At 36.7% G+C, this 18,521-nt stretch overlaps 2 protein-coding genes across 2 annotated transcripts; one reads left to right on the forward strand and one right to left on the reverse strand.

The window, feature by feature from the left end:
• The first annotated feature begins 7,302 nt into the window (after positions 1-7,302).
• Positions 7,303-10,275, forward strand: LOC125194130 (serine hydroxymethyltransferase 4-like). Its single transcript, XM_048092180.2, has 4 exons — positions 7,303-8,037; positions 8,712-9,102; positions 9,195-9,296; positions 9,789-10,275. Exons 1-4 carry the CDS (start codon positions 7,360-7,362, stop codon positions 10,031-10,033), a joined length of 1,416 nt encoding a protein of 471 aa, XP_047948137.1. The 5' UTR covers positions 7,303-7,359; the 3' UTR covers positions 10,034-10,275.
• A 3,877-nt stretch (positions 10,276-14,152) lies between these two features.
• On the reverse strand, positions 14,153-16,433 carry LOC125192706 (DNA mismatch repair protein). Its single transcript, XM_089070248.1, has 3 exons — positions 16,144-16,433; positions 14,770-14,907; positions 14,153-14,553 (listed from the first exon to the last, which is right to left on the reverse strand). Exons 1-2 carry the CDS (start codon positions 16,232-16,234, stop codon positions 14,783-14,785), a joined length of 216 nt encoding a protein of 71 aa, XP_088926374.1. The 5' UTR covers positions 16,235-16,433; the 3' UTR covers positions 14,153-14,553; positions 14,770-14,782.
• Positions 16,434-18,521: the final 2,088 nt, after the last annotated feature.

The raw sequence follows: 18,521 nt of genomic DNA on the forward strand, positions 1-18,521 counted from the left end.
TTGATCAAAATTTTAATTATTTTTTATCCCTTTTGTAGTAGTCCATAATTTTGCTACTCTACTAATACTACATCAGTTCATAACTTATGAGGAGTATTCTTGAGGTAAAAACTGAAAACTAGATCCATATTAGGCAGTGATACAACTATTTCAGATATCACTACTCAGAAACCTCAGTAAAAACATGGTCGTTCTAAATTATAATAGGATGATGAATAGGATGATGAAGATATTTATTCGAGTACATGGTACAGAAATATTGTATACATAATTAATAAATGTCGGTAATGGCATAGCACTATATCGAATATGTGTGAGATCCAGATCTAGTTTTTGCTCAACAGATCCATCTGTCAATGGTCCCATTTCATTTATTTCATTCTATAAAAACAAAAGGCACATACATATACTATCTCTCACTCACTTTTTTTATAGCTGTCGGTGGATCCCTCGGTGAATGACTGAGACATTTTAATTGGCTAAAATCTTCAAATATATAAACATGACTTTGATTGGAGTGTGATTCTCAATATTTGTTGTTCTGATATTTGTACATTTTCATCCCTAAAGCATTAATACTTGTAAGTCAAAATCTTAATTCTTTTTATTGTTGTTGTCGGTAGTGGACTAGTGGTGATGGTGTACGATATAAATACACCAATTTTGGTTGTAGATCTGACTTCTTGGTTAAATTTGAACAATGAATTTTATTTGGGGGATACTGTGACTCCTTGCAGATCTCACTTTTTTTGAGGGGGAGGTCCCTTGATTGTGAATTTTCAGTTATAAAGTTATGTCGTTAATAATTAATTTTACACATATCAACATCGTCTTTTTGGTATTTGTGGCAAATGTTTGAACGTAGAATCAAAATTGCAAAACGTTAAAGTTAATGATTTGTTAAAAATCGTATATTGATTGGATAAATAATTTGTGGAAGTATACATTTCTTTCAAACTTCATGAAAAATAATTCTGGTAAGGGTTAAGTAAGGATGGACCGCATACAAGATTCTGGTATAACCAATGGGTGATGGAAGAGAGTCTAAAAAATACTACCTCCGTCCCGCTTTAGCAGTCTCATCGACTTTTCTGTCCTCTTTTTATAAAAATGATAAAAAATAGTTAAAGAGGAGAAATAGTAAATTAAGAGATAGAATAATATAGAGAAGAGTCTTATTTATATTATTGTCTCTCTTACTTTACCATTTCTCCACTTTAACTATTTTTTATCATTTTTATAAAAATATGGCAGAAAAGTCAATGGGACTGCTAAAGCGGGACGGAGGGAGTAATCCCATTGAGAAAGATGAGAGTTTAGGAGAATGAGAAGTGGAGATGGACATTAGTTGAGGTGGAGGGGAAACTTTTTACCATAGAGGAAGAAAAGCCGTGAATAGAACAGTGTTAAGCATTAATATGAAGGATGAGAGTGTATTCGTTCAATGATTCAAATGTTTTCTCTATATCTAACTTTATTTTTTGAAGGTTACCTAATGCATCAATAATAGGAGCACGATGACGAAACACTATCATGCGTCTTTGGTACCACTGTTATGAGTAGTTGAATATCTCTTTTTTGCATGGCCAAGGAACATATGCGGTGCTTTATCACTTGGATGAGCACCCCTTTCAGCAAGTTTGATGAGAAGCTTTGGAGCTATATGCTCTGCGTCATCACGTGGTCAATTTCAAATATTCAGTATAAGGTTACTTTCTAAAAATTAGAATCAAATTGTGAGCTTTAGAAGAAAAAAAAAACACTTATTCAGCATCTTCGTTGATAAACAAAAAATTGATGCCTGAATTTCACTCTATTGGTGTATTCCATGATCGGTGACTTGAGCGACATCAGAAGTTGCACCAAAGGTAAGTCCGGGTTCTTTGTTGAATCCCCTTATTTGTTTTTGTGTTAATTAAGTATTCCATGTTTTCTTGTTGTACAGGGTTATTTCGTGTGTTTTTGTTGTTTGCAACCTTTACTTTGCTTTGTGTTTCAGTTTGTTGTCCCCTTGTTGAAAGTGTTGCGATAGGTATGGTTTTCTTCTTGATTTTGGTTTGGTTTTGTTAAATTTTTTGGACATTTTCCGTTCATTAATTTTTTTTTTACTTAAACTATTGCTTTTACCAAGAAGTTTCTGAAATACTAACTAAAATAAATTATACACATTCCCTTGTATAATTTGCGGAGGTCATCAAAAGTGCAATCTTGTAAATTGTACTATGATAACAATGCAATGTTGTGTAGTGTTGTATATGTGTGTGAATATTAAAAAGAAACTAGACCTTAGTGGTACGAAGGTGAACAACATGACATGTCTACTAAAACATCAAACCTTAATAAGGCGACTATTTTCAATAATCATATAATATAAACATATATTTACGTGTGGATATTTAAATGCTTAGTTGGAATGTAGTGCTTTGGTGGGGGAATATACGCATAGTCGTAGTGCTAGATCGCCTACTTGTTTAAAGTTGGTGCGTGAAACATTGACAAATTGCTTGACTTCATTTAATTGGATAAGTTGTGGTTGAATGTTTCTTCAAATATGTTGGTAATAAGTTCTTAACGTGGCGTATTCGTATCAAGGATATTTTGGAAATTAATCCAATGAGGGTGATGATTATAATTTTAACATTTTTGGTGTTTGGTAATGTAAAAGCTCTACTCACCAACTTTCCTCTCATAAAATACTATAGTTATTGTAAAGAGTTGCTTTTGACAACTACTTTAATAATGCATGCTATTGGGAAAATTGACCATATAACCTAAAATAGCTAGTAGTATTACTTTCTTCAATAGAAAATAGTTTTGATGGTAGAAGACATTAAGAATTGATAAATTAAAAATAGAGATAGAGAGGAAAAGTGGTTAACATATTGTTAGTATAAAGAAACACGTCTTATTTATTAAAAAGAAAAATTTATTATAAATAGATAGAAATTAATTTTAATAAATGAAATAAAATAAAGAATATAATTATTTTTTGTGAACTGAAGTGGTAGTATTAATTTACTCATACAGTCAACAATATAAGTAGTAAAAGTAGTTCTTCAAAAGAAATTTTGTACAAGTAATAAATTTAATGTATTCTATAATAATTATTTTATACTATTGTTAAAATTATTTAAGTATTATATCACTTAAAATTTTTAAATATTATCTTTTAAATTAATCCAATATTCATTTTATTTGGAGCTATTTTTCAAAATTAATTCAATATACACTCCTACTCTACGTCAGAATTGATTATCCAACAACCCAATGCTTACAGTTTAGCCACGTGGCTATCGATCCCACCAATATCTCTCTCACCCAACAATAGCCGACACTATGGTTTACCAAGAATCAACCATGGCCGATGTTGATTGATAATAGTAATATTGGAAAATTGCATACTTCGTAATGAAAAAAATAATCACTTTAATCTAGGGGTGGTTAGGTACGGTAAATCTTACCGAAACTACCATACTGTATACGTTACCATAAATACTGTGTACGAAAAAGTCATACATTTATCTTATCAAAGTTTTCAGTATATCGAACTTCGGTATACCTTATTTTCGGTATGACGAATTTTCATACCGATACCGTACCTCATTTTCGGTATACCGTACCGAAGTTCGGTATACTTTACTTTTGCGGTATACCCGAATTTCAACATCAATTAAAATAGAAAATTAGAGTTTTTAGAATATTATTTATATTTTATAATTTTAAAAATAAATTAAATATAATTAATTCATAATTATATTTATATTTAACAATAGATTTTATAATTTAAAATTATATAAAATATATTTTATATATAATTGTGTTTATATTTTTGTGGTATATACCTTAGTTTAGGGTATATACCTTAATTTACGGCATATACCGATACCGCGGTATTTGAAAATTCATACCGTTACCTTACCAAAATCTTTCGGTAAGGTATCATACCATACCGAAAGTCACGGTATACCGAAAATTCGGTATTTACGGTATTTTTTCTGTACGATAAGGCCGGTATTTCGATATTTCGATATTTTTCCCAAGCCCTACTTTAAACTAGTGATTACACTTTACACTTCATTTGAAATATAAGTATATTCCAAATTCTGTTTTTTATACTCTACTTATTTCATAGAAATAAACTGAATTTTTTTATTCCGTAGAGATAGTTATCTCTATTTATACAAACTTCTACTCCCCTTTTATTTTTTATCACTGGTGAATCTCATCATACATTAGAGCATCCGCAATGGTCGGCTAGCGACCGGCTAGCCGATTCGTCGCGCTAGCCGAACCATTGCAATCGGCCAGCCGAAATCGGCGAGCGCATCGGCGTGGGCTGGCCGATCGCTCGTCGCTAGCCGATCCGCTGGCTGATCGGCTAGCCGCCATTGCAGAGGCCCGATCGGCCAGCGACCGGCCAGCGCCGATTTTCGTTTTTTTTTTTTTTTTTTTTTTTAAATCATATATAAACGCGATTTTCGTTTCATTTTCATTTGCACCACTTGTTTTAACGAGTTTTCTCTCTCTCTAACTTTCTGTTCAAGAGCATCATCGAGTGATGGATCACAACAACGAGTCCAGTCCGGCGACGAGCGGCTCTCAGACTCCCACAGTACCCGTGGGATCTGGATGGGGGCAGATGGGCCCGGGATTTAACATCCCTTGGAATCAGATGATGGGGATGATGGCTGGTGCGCCGGGGGGGGGGGGGGGGCCACGGGGGGGAACCAGGGGGGTATGCCGGGGGGTATGCCGTGGGGGATGCCGGGCGGCGGGCAGGGGAGCGGCGGGCAGTCAGCGCCCGGGTGGGGGGGTATGCCCCAGATGCAGCAGCAGATGATGGGGATGATGTGGCAGGGGGGGATGCCGGAGGGGGGTGCAGGGGTCACCGGGAGGGGACGCGGTATATCGGCCCTCGCTTGATTTTTTGACGGCTTCGTCTCACACGTCGACCCCAGTGGAGACGCAGTTCTCTGGCGATGACCTTCTGTCATTGCACGATATGGGGATCGATCTCGGGGAAGATGATACTCCCGTTCCAGCGACGCGGGCCGCGCCGAAGAAGAAGACGAGGGGGAAGGGGAAGGGCAAGGCGGTCGGCGAGTCATCGCAGCCCGCTGCCCCTGGCCGGAGGAAGTGGACGGAGGATGAGTACGCCGGGGTGGCCAAGGGGTGGTTGGAGGTGTGCGACGATCCACTGGTTGCGAACAACCAGCGGGTCGTCAACATGTGGGCGAAGATCAGTGCTGCCTATAAGAGGCACTGCCCGCACGGGAAGGACTTCAGCAACGAGGAGGTCCGGAAGGGGTGGGAACGCACCAGGGCCGCAGTGGGCCGTTTTGCGAATTTGTACGCCAACGCCCTCCGTCAGCTCAAAAGTGGGCAGACTGAGGACGACGCCCGGAGGATAGCCGCGAGTCAGTTCCCCTTGGAGGGGAAGTATAAGAAGTTCACCTTCTGGGAGTGCTTCTTGTTGCTGAAGGACTCGGAGAAGTTCCGGGCGGGGTGCGACGCTGGGTGGCCGAAGAAGCAGCGACTTAACTATAGCGGCGACTACAGCGGCAGCAGCGGCGGATCCCACGACCTCCCCCCGGATGCTGAGGAGTTTCCATCCCCTCCTTCATTTACTGGTCGCCCCCGCCCGGTTGGACAGAAGCGGGCGCAGCGGGCTGCGAGGGGCGGATCCCCCCTATCGCCCCGCGAGGTCCAGTCCTCCGCCCTCCCAGCCGCCCCACTCGCGTACACTCTCCATTCGCGTAACCAAACGCGGGCTCAGATGTTACAGGTCTTCCGAGAGTGGAAGAACGCCACTGACCCCACGGAGAAGAGGATTCTTTTCGAGATGCTCGAGAGCATGCGTGCTGATTTAGAGATCGCGACGAGGAGGCTGGGGGGTTCCGACGTGGGCTCAGATACCATGGGTGGCGGCAGCGGCGGCGGCGACGGCCACGAGGAGGGCGACAGCGACGGCGATGAGGAGTAGAGAGTGGCGGGGCTCGGGTGTTGAAGCCCTTTTTTTTAAAAAAAAAATCATGTACTTTTTTTTTAAAATCTTTGTACTTTTTTTTTAATGGAATGGATTATTTTTCCCGTATATGTGTCGTAAATTTAATTCCGTATATCGCAATTTTAATTCCGTAAATGTAGTATATTTTGAATTGTTTTTATTGCGGCTGGCCTATGGCTGGCCTAAATCTGACGTGGCAGGTGGTTTTTTTAGTGTTGCTGACGTGGCAGAGGAGAGAATGGCTGGCCTATGGCTGACCTATTAACCATTGCGGATGCTCTTACACTATAAAGCTATTTTTTCTCTCTCTTTTACTTTATTAATTAAGGATAAAATTTGTATCATCTCTATATTTTAATGAATGGAGGGAATACATTACTACACACAGAGAAAACATTAATTATTAATTTCATTAAAAATAATAGTAATGTTCAATATTGAAAAACGGAGACAACCTTTGATGTAAGCTCATGTTTGTGTTTAAATTAAGTAACCGTTTGATTGGACATAATTTCATCAAATACTGAATTTTGAAAATATGGAGTATTTGTTTATTTTGTGATAGTTCAGTAAATATTTAATTAAAAATCATAAAGTTGGTGTCTTTTAAAGTCTATAGATTGATCCCCGTCCTTATTAGTAGAGTTATTAATAATCAATACTTATATTGACGATCGGTTCAAATTGCTAAAATGTTTTCTTCCAATAAAGAGGAAACATAACTAAATCAGGAAATGGTTACATTCCTAATATTTACTCGAAGTTCAAATAGCCCCTAACCTAGTTCTAGGTATATAAATATTACTAACATACATACCTAATTTTATTCATTACAGATATTTAATGTATGGATTGACAATTTTCTTGTGATATGTCATCAAAAACCCAACCATGCATTATCTCATAGCTTAAACCGACTTATTAAATCGATAAATACCAGTAGTAGGATTTGGATTAATTATACAAGTGAAACTAACTACAAATAATGAAATTTAACATGATATTCATGGCTATTATTTTTTAAAAATAATAGTACTAACAATCTCATAAACTATTGTAATAGTTGAGAAAATGAGATAAATCGAGTCGCATTAAAATTTTATATGCTAATTACAAATTTTGGTATAGAATTAATTACAATATTGCCATAACATTTTTACAAATGAAAAGGAACTACTTTCAACATAAGATTTTTTTTGGTTGCACCAACTACCCAAGGGCATTACAGTCATTTAAACTGCCACCGCATCCACCTTATAAGCAAACCTCAACCGCTCAACTTCCCCACTCTTCACTCTCTTCTCCTCTCCTTCTCTTTCCCCAATTCCAATTCCATTTCCACCGCCGCGAAAATGGATCCAGTCTCGGAGTGGGGCAACACCCCTCTTTCCGTTGTCGACCCCGACATCCACGACCTCATCGAGAAGGAGAAGCGCCGCCAATGCCGCGGCATCGAGCTCATCGCCTCCGAAAACTTCACCTCCTTCGCCGTCATCGAAGCCCTAGGCAGCGCCCTCACCAACAAATACTCCGAGGGCATGCCCGGCAACCGCTACTACGGCGGCAACGAATTCATCGACCAGATCGAAAACCTCACCCAATCCCGCGCCCTAATCGCCTACCGCCTCGACCCTGCCAAATGGGGCGTCAATGTCCAGCCCTACAGCGGCTCCCCTGCCAATTTCGCCGCCTACACCGCCGTCCTCAACCCCCACGACCGCATCATGGGCCTCGATCTCCCCTCCGGCGGCCACCTCACCCACGGCTACTACACCTCCGGCGGGAAGAAGATCAGCGCCACCTCGATCTACTTCGAGAGCTTGCCTTACAAGGTGGATCCGAAGACGGGGTACATTGATTACGATCGCCTCGAGGAGAAGGCGCTGGATTTCAGGCCGAGGATGATCATCTGCGGCGGGAGCGCGTATCCTAGGGATTGGGATTATAAGAGGTTTAGGGCAATTGCTGATAAGGTTGGGGCTCTGTTGCTGTGCGATATGGCGCATATTAGTGGACTCGTTGCTGCTCAGGTACTACTCGATTTATATCAGTTTTGGATTAATTCGATTTTGTTAATGACATTTGATTTGATTTGTTTGGATTTTGAGCTAAGCGTGCACTATTATCGATTTTGATTTGTCGTTTTGCTCTAAGTTGGTGGATTATATTATTATTTTGTTTGAATTGATGATCTTTTTGTTTTCACATTGTAGTTTGAGTGTCTATTGTGGATCTAGAATGTATGCTTATTGATTTTTTTATTTTAATTCATGGCTTTCGAATACATAAATTAAAGTATTTACTTCCAATGCAGATTAAATCACACATAATGTATGAAATGATTGATTTATTAATTAATTTGGTGTTAAATGTGGTGGAATAGGTTTTGCTTGATTTTTAGTTATTTTTCAAGTGGTGTTCAACTGCAGTATGTGCATTTCACTTGTTGTGTCCATTAAACTAGAGTTTTCTTATGAAGCTGTTTTTCCTTTCCAGATTAGATCTGTTTAATGTTTATCTACATTGTGATGGTTTTTAAATCTTGAATCTCTTTACTGTTGTTACTTAACAGAAGAAAAGGTTTTGAAATCCTCATCCTGTAGCTAACTATATGTAATTAATTTCTGAATGAATTCACAATGCTATAAATGTAGCAACTTGGTGCTTCAATCTGGTAAACTATAACTTCGGAAAATTTTTGTAGGAAGCGGCTGATCCTTTCGAGTACTGCGACATAGTAACAACTACCACGCACAAGAGCTTGAGGGGTCCTAGAGCTGGTATGATCTTCTACAGAAAGGGTCCCAAGCCAGCCAAAAAGGGCCAGCCGGAAGATGCTGTATATGAATTCGAGGACAAGATCAACTTTGCAGTGTTTCCCTCTCTTCAGGGAGGACCACACAATCATCAGATTGGTGCTCTTGCTGTGGCCTTGAAACAGGCGGCGACACCTGCCTTCAAGGCATATGCTAAGCAAGTTAAGGCCAATGCAGTCGCTGTAGGCAACTATCTCATGAGCAAGGGATACAATCTTGTCACTGGTGGAACCGAGAACCACTTGGTTCTATGGGATCTTCGCCCTCTTGGATTGACAGGTAACAACTATGGTTTTCGTTTTTTCATAAAATGATATTAAATTATTCATAATTTCCATTTGTGCACCACTCATCTGCTGGGGTTTCTTCAGGTAACAAGGTTGAAAAGCTCTGCGACCTGTGCAACATTACTGTTAACAAGAATGCTGTGTTTGGTGACAGCAGTGCACTTTCCCCTGGAGGGGTTCGCATAGGTGAGCATCGTTATATCTTGTTGCTAGTGGTTAATCACTGTTTAATTTTAAGCATGTATGAAATTTCAGCATCGTCTCATTAATCAGAGTGTAAGTAATTCCAAGAAATTGAGTTAGCCTTCTGTGCAATGTTGGAACTTGGAACACAAAAAAAAAGTTCATTTTTCCAAGTTTCTACTATCATTTCTACTCTAGCTGTGTTGAATTTTACAGTACAACTTATTTGAAGATGTGTTACTATTTGATTATAGAATAACGTTGTAGAATGTTTTTTGTTTTTGTTTTTGTGAAACAAGGTAGAGTAATTGGATTATGGTGTGAGTAACTGTGTGTGATGTGTGTACAATCCATAAAAGTATGTGGTGGTTTAGCCTATATTGGTTTTTATTTATCTTAGCTATCATTCAAAATAAACATTACTGCACAGTATGAGTTACTAGATTGACAAACCACTGAGCCTGAGATATTGAAGTGTTGAATGTTGCATTTCAGGTACTCCTGCCATGACCTCTAGAGGTTTGGTTGAGAAAGACTTTGAGCAGATTGCTGAATTCCTACATAGGGCTGTGACCATCACATTGAATATCCAGAAGGAGCATGGCAAGCTACTGAAGGACTTCAACAAGGGGCTTGTTAACAACAAAGAGATCGAAGAACTCAAGGCCGATGTTGAGAAATTCTCATCCTCATTTGACATGCCAGGGTTCAAGCTGTCTGAGATGAAGTACAAGGACTAAGTCAAAGAACTGATCATCATCATCATCATCATCATCATATCTTCTTATTATCAGTTTCCACAATTGTTTTATAATTAAATTTTGGCTCTATTCACCTGATATGCAGTTTGGTTGTAAGGAATAAGTTATGTATCAACTAAGTGTTTCGGTTTTCTACTGCTATAGGCTTTGATGAATTTTATTGTGTTTTTTGAAAGTTGTAGCTGGTGATGGATGATTGAATACTAGCAGTAATTTGTTTATTCTTGGCCTTTTTTGAGTAAAAACTCTCAGCCTTATTCAGTGATTTCTGCAACACATATTTAACAATTCCACACATTTCCAATTATACTAGGTTTTGATCACCGCAAGTAATTGCAAAATTATTAATTTGCATTTTGCTGCAGTTTGGATTTCTTTATCACATTTCCAATTATACTAGGTTTTGATCACCATAGTACAAGAACCTCAATTATACTGTGTTGGCTGCAAAGGAAGAAAACATGGAACATAATTAATATGCGCTCAAATTTACAAAGCAAAGAAGGGTTGAAAGCAAGCAAGAAAAGGAGAGAGATGCGATAGTACTTTTCAGCATGCTGCCTTTGGCCGATAAGTTGAGCAAACCGCTCATCGTGAGTAATAGCTGAAAATTCTCTTGGCCTCTTCTATCCTCCATTATTCTGATTAGATTACAGGAAAACAATGATGCAAATGAGAAATGATTTTGCTGATGATCCCGGTACAATGCGAGTCATGAGTTAAATGATTTGTCTTCCTTGTCAGGACGTCATGAGTTAAATGACTCATCTCTCTTTTGGTGTAAATCAACTCTCGTTCTCTCTTACTTCATTGCTTTATTCTCTCATTTCTCCTGCTTTATTATCTTCCCATTTAACTTATCAAACACTTTTTTCTTAATTCTTGTGCCAAATGAAATGCCCCATAGGTAGTACTTAATTAACACTCCCTCCATCCTATTATAAGGGAGACGTATTCCTTTTTAGGCAGTTCACATTTCCTTTTATGGCAAAAAAGCAACACTCTAATTCAGCGATGACTATTTAACTGCAACCAAATTTCCGACTTAGCAAATGAAAACGGTTACCATAACTCAGACCATAGAAAGAGCAGAACAGCAAGTTTACTAATTCAGACATGCCTATACAAGAAAACGTAAATTATTAAAAGCTCAACGCATTTAGGAAAATAACATTGCACAACCAAAAAAACAAGTGAAAGTTCTCTAACAGAACGAGAATGAACGGCTAATCATGTTATGCATTTATATCGACACATTACCCCAATACCCCAATCAATCATTATATATATACCGAGACAATATTTATTGATATATGATTTATAAATGTAGATAAATGTCTTCCATATCTTGGGGGTATTTCGGGTCGAAAATTTATCCAAATAGTGAAAAATATACCATGAATGTAATTATACCAAATTTCAATGACCTCTCATGCTACTTTAAAGTCCAGAGAATATTTATGTCCAATCCTACGTGATCAAAAACTGTTATTGTAGTCACTCTTTTTTTTTTAATTCCACGTGTCTAAATGGTGTGGAGGACATTCAACTTGCCAACTACATAACATGATTACAAACCTATTTAAATTATTAGTCTGAGTTATCAATATTCTTGTAGAACACAAATATACAAAATTGGAAATACTATGTAGTTAAAAGATTTTGAGACATAAAATTTAGGAAATTGTATTTAATGAGTCAACTGAAAATAGAACACAATAAAATAAGCTAAGAATAAAGTAAATAATTGAAGAGAGCAATGTAGAAGATAAAATCTATGCATTGTATAGGAAATAAATATACTTTACAGATCTTCATTTGCTGGGAAATTAATAAAGTTTGCCATTATAATATTGGGAAATTGTAATTAATTTTCGCACGAATCAATGTTTTTTTGGCAAACTACATTTAATAAAGTTTGCCAACAATAAGTTTATCAGGTTTTTATCATGGTATGTGCCAGACTATTTATATAAATAGACACGCATACATAGTTTTAACATATAATCAAGCAATATGGTTTCAGTGACTCAATCTTTTTGTATCGTTTTCCTCCTCATTTCCGCCTTAGGTAAACTAGCACTCAAATATTATAAATTGAATATTTTGCTTGTTAAGATAGATGTTTTAAAATCTTCGTGGTTATGAATATTAATCGAGCTAGCCACTCGGTTTATGAATTCTATCAATTTATAATGTATGTGGTGTTCTCTCAATATGTTCATCTGAGCTTGAGTTAGATACAAAAGTTTCGTCCTATACTCCTATTCTATTTTTTCTCAATTTATGCAGGTTGGTTCGTCAATTTTAAACAGAATTAGCATTCCTACCCATAACATAATGATACTCTTGGTTATATAGGAAATGGTAAACAACCAATTTTGTTTCATCGATTGAGCGTCTACCCAAAAAATCCCACTATTACGTAATTACCATTTAGTACACATTGTTTCATTTTGGGAATAAAATGTCCCGCAAAACATTTCTGATGATTAGGATATCGTTGAGGCAGCCAAAAAATAAAAATGACTAAATTATGTTGGAATTTCCATAAATAGAAAAATGACGGAGTGGGTATTTCACTTGACAAAAAAACATGAACATGAATTAAGGAACACATTTCATAAATATTTGATATAGTATTTAATAATAACATATATCAGATATAAATTCCACCTCAATGTTTCCAAATAAAATATGTAAGCATGGATTTGGTTCGAATTAAACAACTCGCCCTTTCTCGAAAGAATATTAGTATGAGCTAATTAGTTTAAAAATTCTTGATAAGTGCCGGAGTGCTACTGCAGGCGTGCCACCTTCCTCTGTCCTCTACCCTCACTTGCACTCGCCCGAGTGCCCCTCCAGGCTCGACGACATGCTGATGTCTGCTTAATAATTTCCGCAACTCAAGTATTTTCAACAACACACGAGAATATTGTTGGTTTGAGCTAGTATAATAAAAGGTATACGTGTTTATTTTTGTAATATTTAGTTATGATATTGTCTGGCTAGGTAGCGATAAAATGCAAACTCTAAATATTATACAAACTCCAAACTATGACCTGGACCGTTAGAAAATTTCAACATATGACAAAAAAAACACAGTATCAACTATTGACAAAGTATTGACATTTTTTTTGCTACTCCCTCCGTCCTATACGCACTATTTCCTTTTTAGTTCGTCTCACAAGAATATGCACTTTCCAGATTGGAAACTCTTTTCTCTCTAATGAGGTGGGACTCATTTCCACTAACAATAGTTTAATTGTTTTTTCTCACTACCTCGCTCTTACTTTACCAATTTTGCATTAATACTCGTGCCGAATCCAAAGAACATATTCTTTGGGGACAGAGGGAGTATTATTTTGTCATCTGTTCATGATCATAGTTTAGAGTTTGTACAATATTTATACTTTACATTTGATTACATCCCTTGTCTAGCTATTATATGTTGTTTGATATAGAAAATTGCTTATCTTTTTTGGCTCTTACGTCGATTGCAATATGCCCGTAAACAGAGGTGATTCGTTGGCTTCGGACATGAGTCCTCCAGTCCCTTCACTGGAGGGAGTCATCCGCAATGTTGGCAATGTTTAATGAGGGTATGACCCTTATCGATTGATCGACATCCGAAGATCAATAATCGGGAAGATAGTTTTCTCGTGACGAAAATCTCGTAAAGCAAAAGGAGATGGTTTGTTAGGGTTTTTTGCAAGATAAAAGATAATTAAGAGATAATTTTATTCATTCATGGATTATAAAAGAATAATAATGTCTTTTATTCATAATTCTAGGTTCTAGATTTGATTCGACACTCTTATGTGATCCGGGAAATAATCACAAAGAATACTCAGAAAGAAGCTTATAGATTTGCTCGAATCATCAATTATGGAGATCAAAATAAAAACTTACCATGCGAGAAAATAAATATCCTAACTTACCATTCAAGAAAATAAATACCCTAACGCACCATGCAAGAAAATAAATACCCTAACTTTGTCCCGAACACACTTTTTAAGGATAGAAAACTCTGTTGATCGCGGCAAGGGGAGAATTAAAGAAGCTGCGAAGAAATAAGAACATTGGCACTATTGGACATGGCTCGCAATAATGAAAATAACTTGAATAGATTCAAAGTCACATAAACTCGAATGGAATAGTATCTCAACAATACGTGTACTCAACTGAAATACTATGCTAGCAGAAGCGTTATGAGCGAATGACATCATGTATGAAGACATGATGCATTCAAACAAATATCTATCAACATAAACTCGTCATCTTAACTCAAACCAGTCAGTCGATTTCAACAATAAAGCCTGCAACAAAGGCAGTAATTGAGTTTATGATCTGCCAATTTCAATTCAGAATATTATGCGTTGGAACAAATTGCCTGCTTTCTGCAGACAAGGGAAGATAACTCTGAGGGTGTAATGTAAGAGAATTGGTTTTTCATAAATTTCATCCACTGTAGAAGAGATGCAAACCTTTCTCAGGACCTGTAAATCAACAATGGCTTTTCATAAATTTATGCAGACACATCAGTTCTAATTTCTAAATGGAGTAGTTGTGTCTAAGTATACAAACTTTCACATAATTATGATTTTGTACATAATTTCTAAATTATTAGGTGGCTTCTAACCATATGATACTCAAGATGAAGTCTAACAATCCGTACTAGTTTATATCAAGATCTGAAGTTTTGTGAAACAAACCATTCTAACGCAACTAGGAACTCTTTTCGGCTTCCTTCTCCTGATGCCGCCAAGGATTGAGAGCGTCTCTCATGGCCTGAGCTTCAGGCGAACTCTCCCAAGCCCTCTTCTCCGACTCCAAAACTGCTACTTTATCGTCTGCTTAATTTAGGAAAAAACATACAAGAATATGCTAAAATCAGTAGCAGAAGAGGTTCTACTCACTATATAACCAGCAAAGAAAAATGAATTGAATACACTACAAGCATATTGCAACACTGACTCTGTAAGTTAGTGCTCTCACATAAGGTATCAGAAAACGAAGTTGACTAAGTGGATGCACTACAACTACAATTCTACAAACATGTACAGCTAAAATAACTCAATGGATTTGCATTGGTCAATTAAAAACTCAAACATTATGCTGCGCTGTTCTGAATCTAATAACAAAATTAACTAGTAAGTAATTCTTAAATTCATTGCGTTATGCCAAAAGGGATAGCCATTTCAAAATTTAAGTAACTCACTACCCAAAGGGCTTGTTTTCTATGCATGAAAAGGGTGTGATAGATACTTATGATATGCTAGTATCTTGTTTGCTAAAAAAATTGAAGTCTTGATAAAGCAAGGCCCCAATATCTATTATCAAAATACATGAGATCATGTATCCAATATAAGAAGGTGAGATACATAAAAGAGAAGATAACTATACCATATATTAGTTTATTATCAGACTAAACTACGATAATTTCACTCTCCTATATGTTCTCATAATGTAACACATCTAAGCAAACATAACAATATTGATACCTTATATGGTAGAAGACATCATATTCAAATTCAAACATATCAAGCTTTATCCCCAACAAAGAAGCCCTAAGTGAATTGGCCCTAAGTGAATTGACAAAACCAAGTCATTACTCCACAACTCTGTCAAGCTAGTCAGCTAGATCTACTAGAATACAATAGCATACTCACTAAACTCCCAAACCCAAACGGGCACTAAATTTCAATATCATTAAATCCAATCTTCAAACTTAAGCACAATACTTCAATATAGTGCATCATTGCAGCAATTTCATGTTCAAGATTAAACTCTGGAAGCATAATCAAAGCATTTCTTTTTTCACATTCTTATACATTAGCCTAATTTCAGAGGTATCCAAATCACCAACAATAGACCAGGGGAAGAAAATCAATAATTCCAACATCTCCCTGACAACTACACAATTAAAATTCATAGCACTCAAATTCAGGAATGGCTTCTCACTGTTGATAAACACAATCAAAAAGAAAATCAAACAAAGCAAATACACAGATACACAAACCCTGAATGTGTGTGTTGGTGCGAGTGGGAAAATAAAAGGATGGAAGGAAGAAGGAGGGATCTCACACAGAAACCAGTTTTGATCATGAAAAGCTCCATTGAACCTCCAACCATCGCTGACCCAACTGCTATCTTCAAGTACCAATCCCAGAACTTCATCGCTTCTTCTCTCTCAGTTTTCCACAAAAATACTACCTTCACAAAGTAGGCATACAATATCAGCAGCGGCTGCTCAAATCGGTGGCGGTGTTGGAGCAACGGCGACGCGAATTCACCGCCGACAACTCGAATTTTGCGAAGGCAGATCGCGTGTTCACGGGATTGACGAAGCTGTGTGGCGGAATTTTATCAACTTGGGCTCAATTAAGAAGATGTAATTTAGCTTCGATAACATTAGGCCCAAATATTACTCCCTCCGTCCGAAAAAAATAGAGCAATGGTGTATGACCCGAATTTTAAGGTGGTAAAATAAGAGAGAAAGGAAAAAAAGTAAGACAAGAGAAGAAAAAGTAATTAAAAAGTAGTGTTAGTGAAACGACGTGCAGAGTTATTATTTGTTGAAAACTTTCAATAAATAGTAGATGTGCTCTATTTTTATGGATGAAAAAGTATTTATTTACTGTCGTGCCCAAAGTAAATTGTAATTTAATTTATATCACACGTTATCATGTCCGTAACATGAAGTTGGGCTTGAATTTTTTTGTACTCCCTATTTCACATTTAATAAGCATCTCTTGTTATTCCAAGTACTAAGCATAAACCGAAACTTCTATTGATCAACCGAAGACGTCTGAGACTCGTTTGATACAAAAGATGGGATATAAGAAGATATGTCAAACAAGATAAGAAATACGGGCTTCATGTCAAAATATGCAAAAATATGATTTTTTTCGGTAAATTTGTATTATATATTAAATAACATGGCTTAACTTGACAAATTAGTGAGATACATAAACAAGGTTAATGTTATAATTTTGGTAAGATTAGATAGGGCCCTGGTCTTATATTGAGCTTTGAGTTAAGCTTAACTATGATATCAAAAAATTAAAAATATCCATATATAATTCTCTATCTTGGTATTACTAACTTATCAAACATACCCTATAGTATATCAAATGAGCATTAGCAACAAAGATTTTTTTTTTTTTGGCTTAACGTTCGACGCCCTTTCGAGAAAAACTAAAAAAATAGAAAAAATGGGGATATTACACACTTACCATGCAAAAAAATAAATACTCTGACTTACAATGCAAAAAATAAATACCCTAACTTATGAAAAACATACTTGGAAATGATCTTTCAGCCGAATTTGACATCGAGGCCCCGAGCTTTCCATGCAAGGTTCACTTGTCGATGCGTCGTCATCCTCCAACAAGGGATCTGCGTCGTCTTCATTCACGGTATCCTCTGCTATAAAGCCTAAAGCTATTGGAGAAAATTTTTGCACATAAAATTCATTTGTAAAATTACTCTTCACGATTGAAGGCCCAAGCAGATGAAGACGAAGCTCAAAACGACACAAACATTGCTTAGTGGAGTTCATATAAAGGTGTTTCCCGAGTGACTAATTTAGTAGAATCACCGGCTAGTTTTCAGTTTTTAGTTAAGCTTTTTCTCCAAGCTGAATTGAATAAAAAAACCAATGTTTGAAAATTATAACCGAAGCGTATCAATTTATTCACATAAAAAAAATCTGAATTGAAAAACCAAAATTCCACAAATGTATTCGAAAAACTGAAATTCTAAAATTATTTTTCTTGTATTTACAAAAACATATGTATCTCGTATCAATCAATTAACATATCTAAACAATTACAATCCTCATAAAATCTAAATATCATAACATGCCAAAAAATTTAATTCAAATCAAATCGAAATTCGAAAAAACCCAAACCAAATCGAATAGGATATTTTGATTTTTTGCACTAGACATAGCAGCCGAAGAGAAATAGGATTTCACATAAATTGAAATCTAGTTCTCAACTCTCATGCTCTCGAAGTAATGCAAAAGATCCAATGTATTTTGCAAAACCAAAGAAAAACTCAATCCTTGAAGAAAAAGAAAAATGCGGCACTTGGATACAGAGGCGAAGCCATGCATGAATATGGCAATGGAGCCCTCGATAGATATATTTAGTCTCGGACGTTAACAACTCTATCATTAGGTCAACACACACATAATCATTTAATGGTTGGTCTCACTTATTATGTATGTGAGTGTTGTGCTCTTAGGGAAGGACAAAGAGTAAAAAATAATAAAAGTGGGTCCGGGCCCACATCCATGCTCTTTGGCAAGAACATGGATGTGGATGCTCTTAACCGTGGATACAATAGTCTCTTTTTAATTGCAAATATTTTTACTTAATAAACTAGTAAATTACCATTATACCCCTTGAGTTTGTTAAAAATTAATAGGGGACGATGTGTCCCCAATTGATTTCCACTG

Source organism: Salvia hispanica, chromosome 4 (assembly GCF_029641045.1).
Source record: "Salvia hispanica isolate PSC_SH4W2 chromosome 4, Shi_PSC_v1, whole genome shotgun sequence".
Taxonomy (NCBI): Eukaryota; Viridiplantae; Streptophyta; class Magnoliopsida; order Lamiales; family Lamiaceae; genus Salvia; species Salvia hispanica.

Excerpts from the sequence above, each read along its gene's own strand:
- LOC125194130 (XM_048092180.2), top strand. The coding sequence starts at position 7,360 with ATGGATCCAGTCTCGGAGTGGGGCAACACCCCTCTTTCCGTTGTCGAC. Across the intron at positions 8,038-8,711 it reads GTGGACTCGTTGCTGCTCAG|GAAGCGGCTGATCCTTTCGA; the intron begins GTACTACTCGAT and ends AAATTTTTGTAG. Across the intron at positions 9,103-9,194 it reads TCGCCCTCTTGGATTGACAG|GTAACAAGGTTGAAAAGCTC; the intron begins GTAACAACTATG and ends GGGTTTCTTCAG.
- LOC125192706 (XM_089070248.1), bottom strand. The coding sequence starts at position 16,234 with ATGAAGTTCTGGGATTGGTACTTGAAGATAGCAGTTGGGTCAGCGATG. Across the intron at positions 14,908-16,143 it reads CATGATCAAAACTGGTTTCT|ACGATAAAGTAGCAGTTTTG; the intron begins GTGTGAGATCCC and ends TAAATTAAGCAG.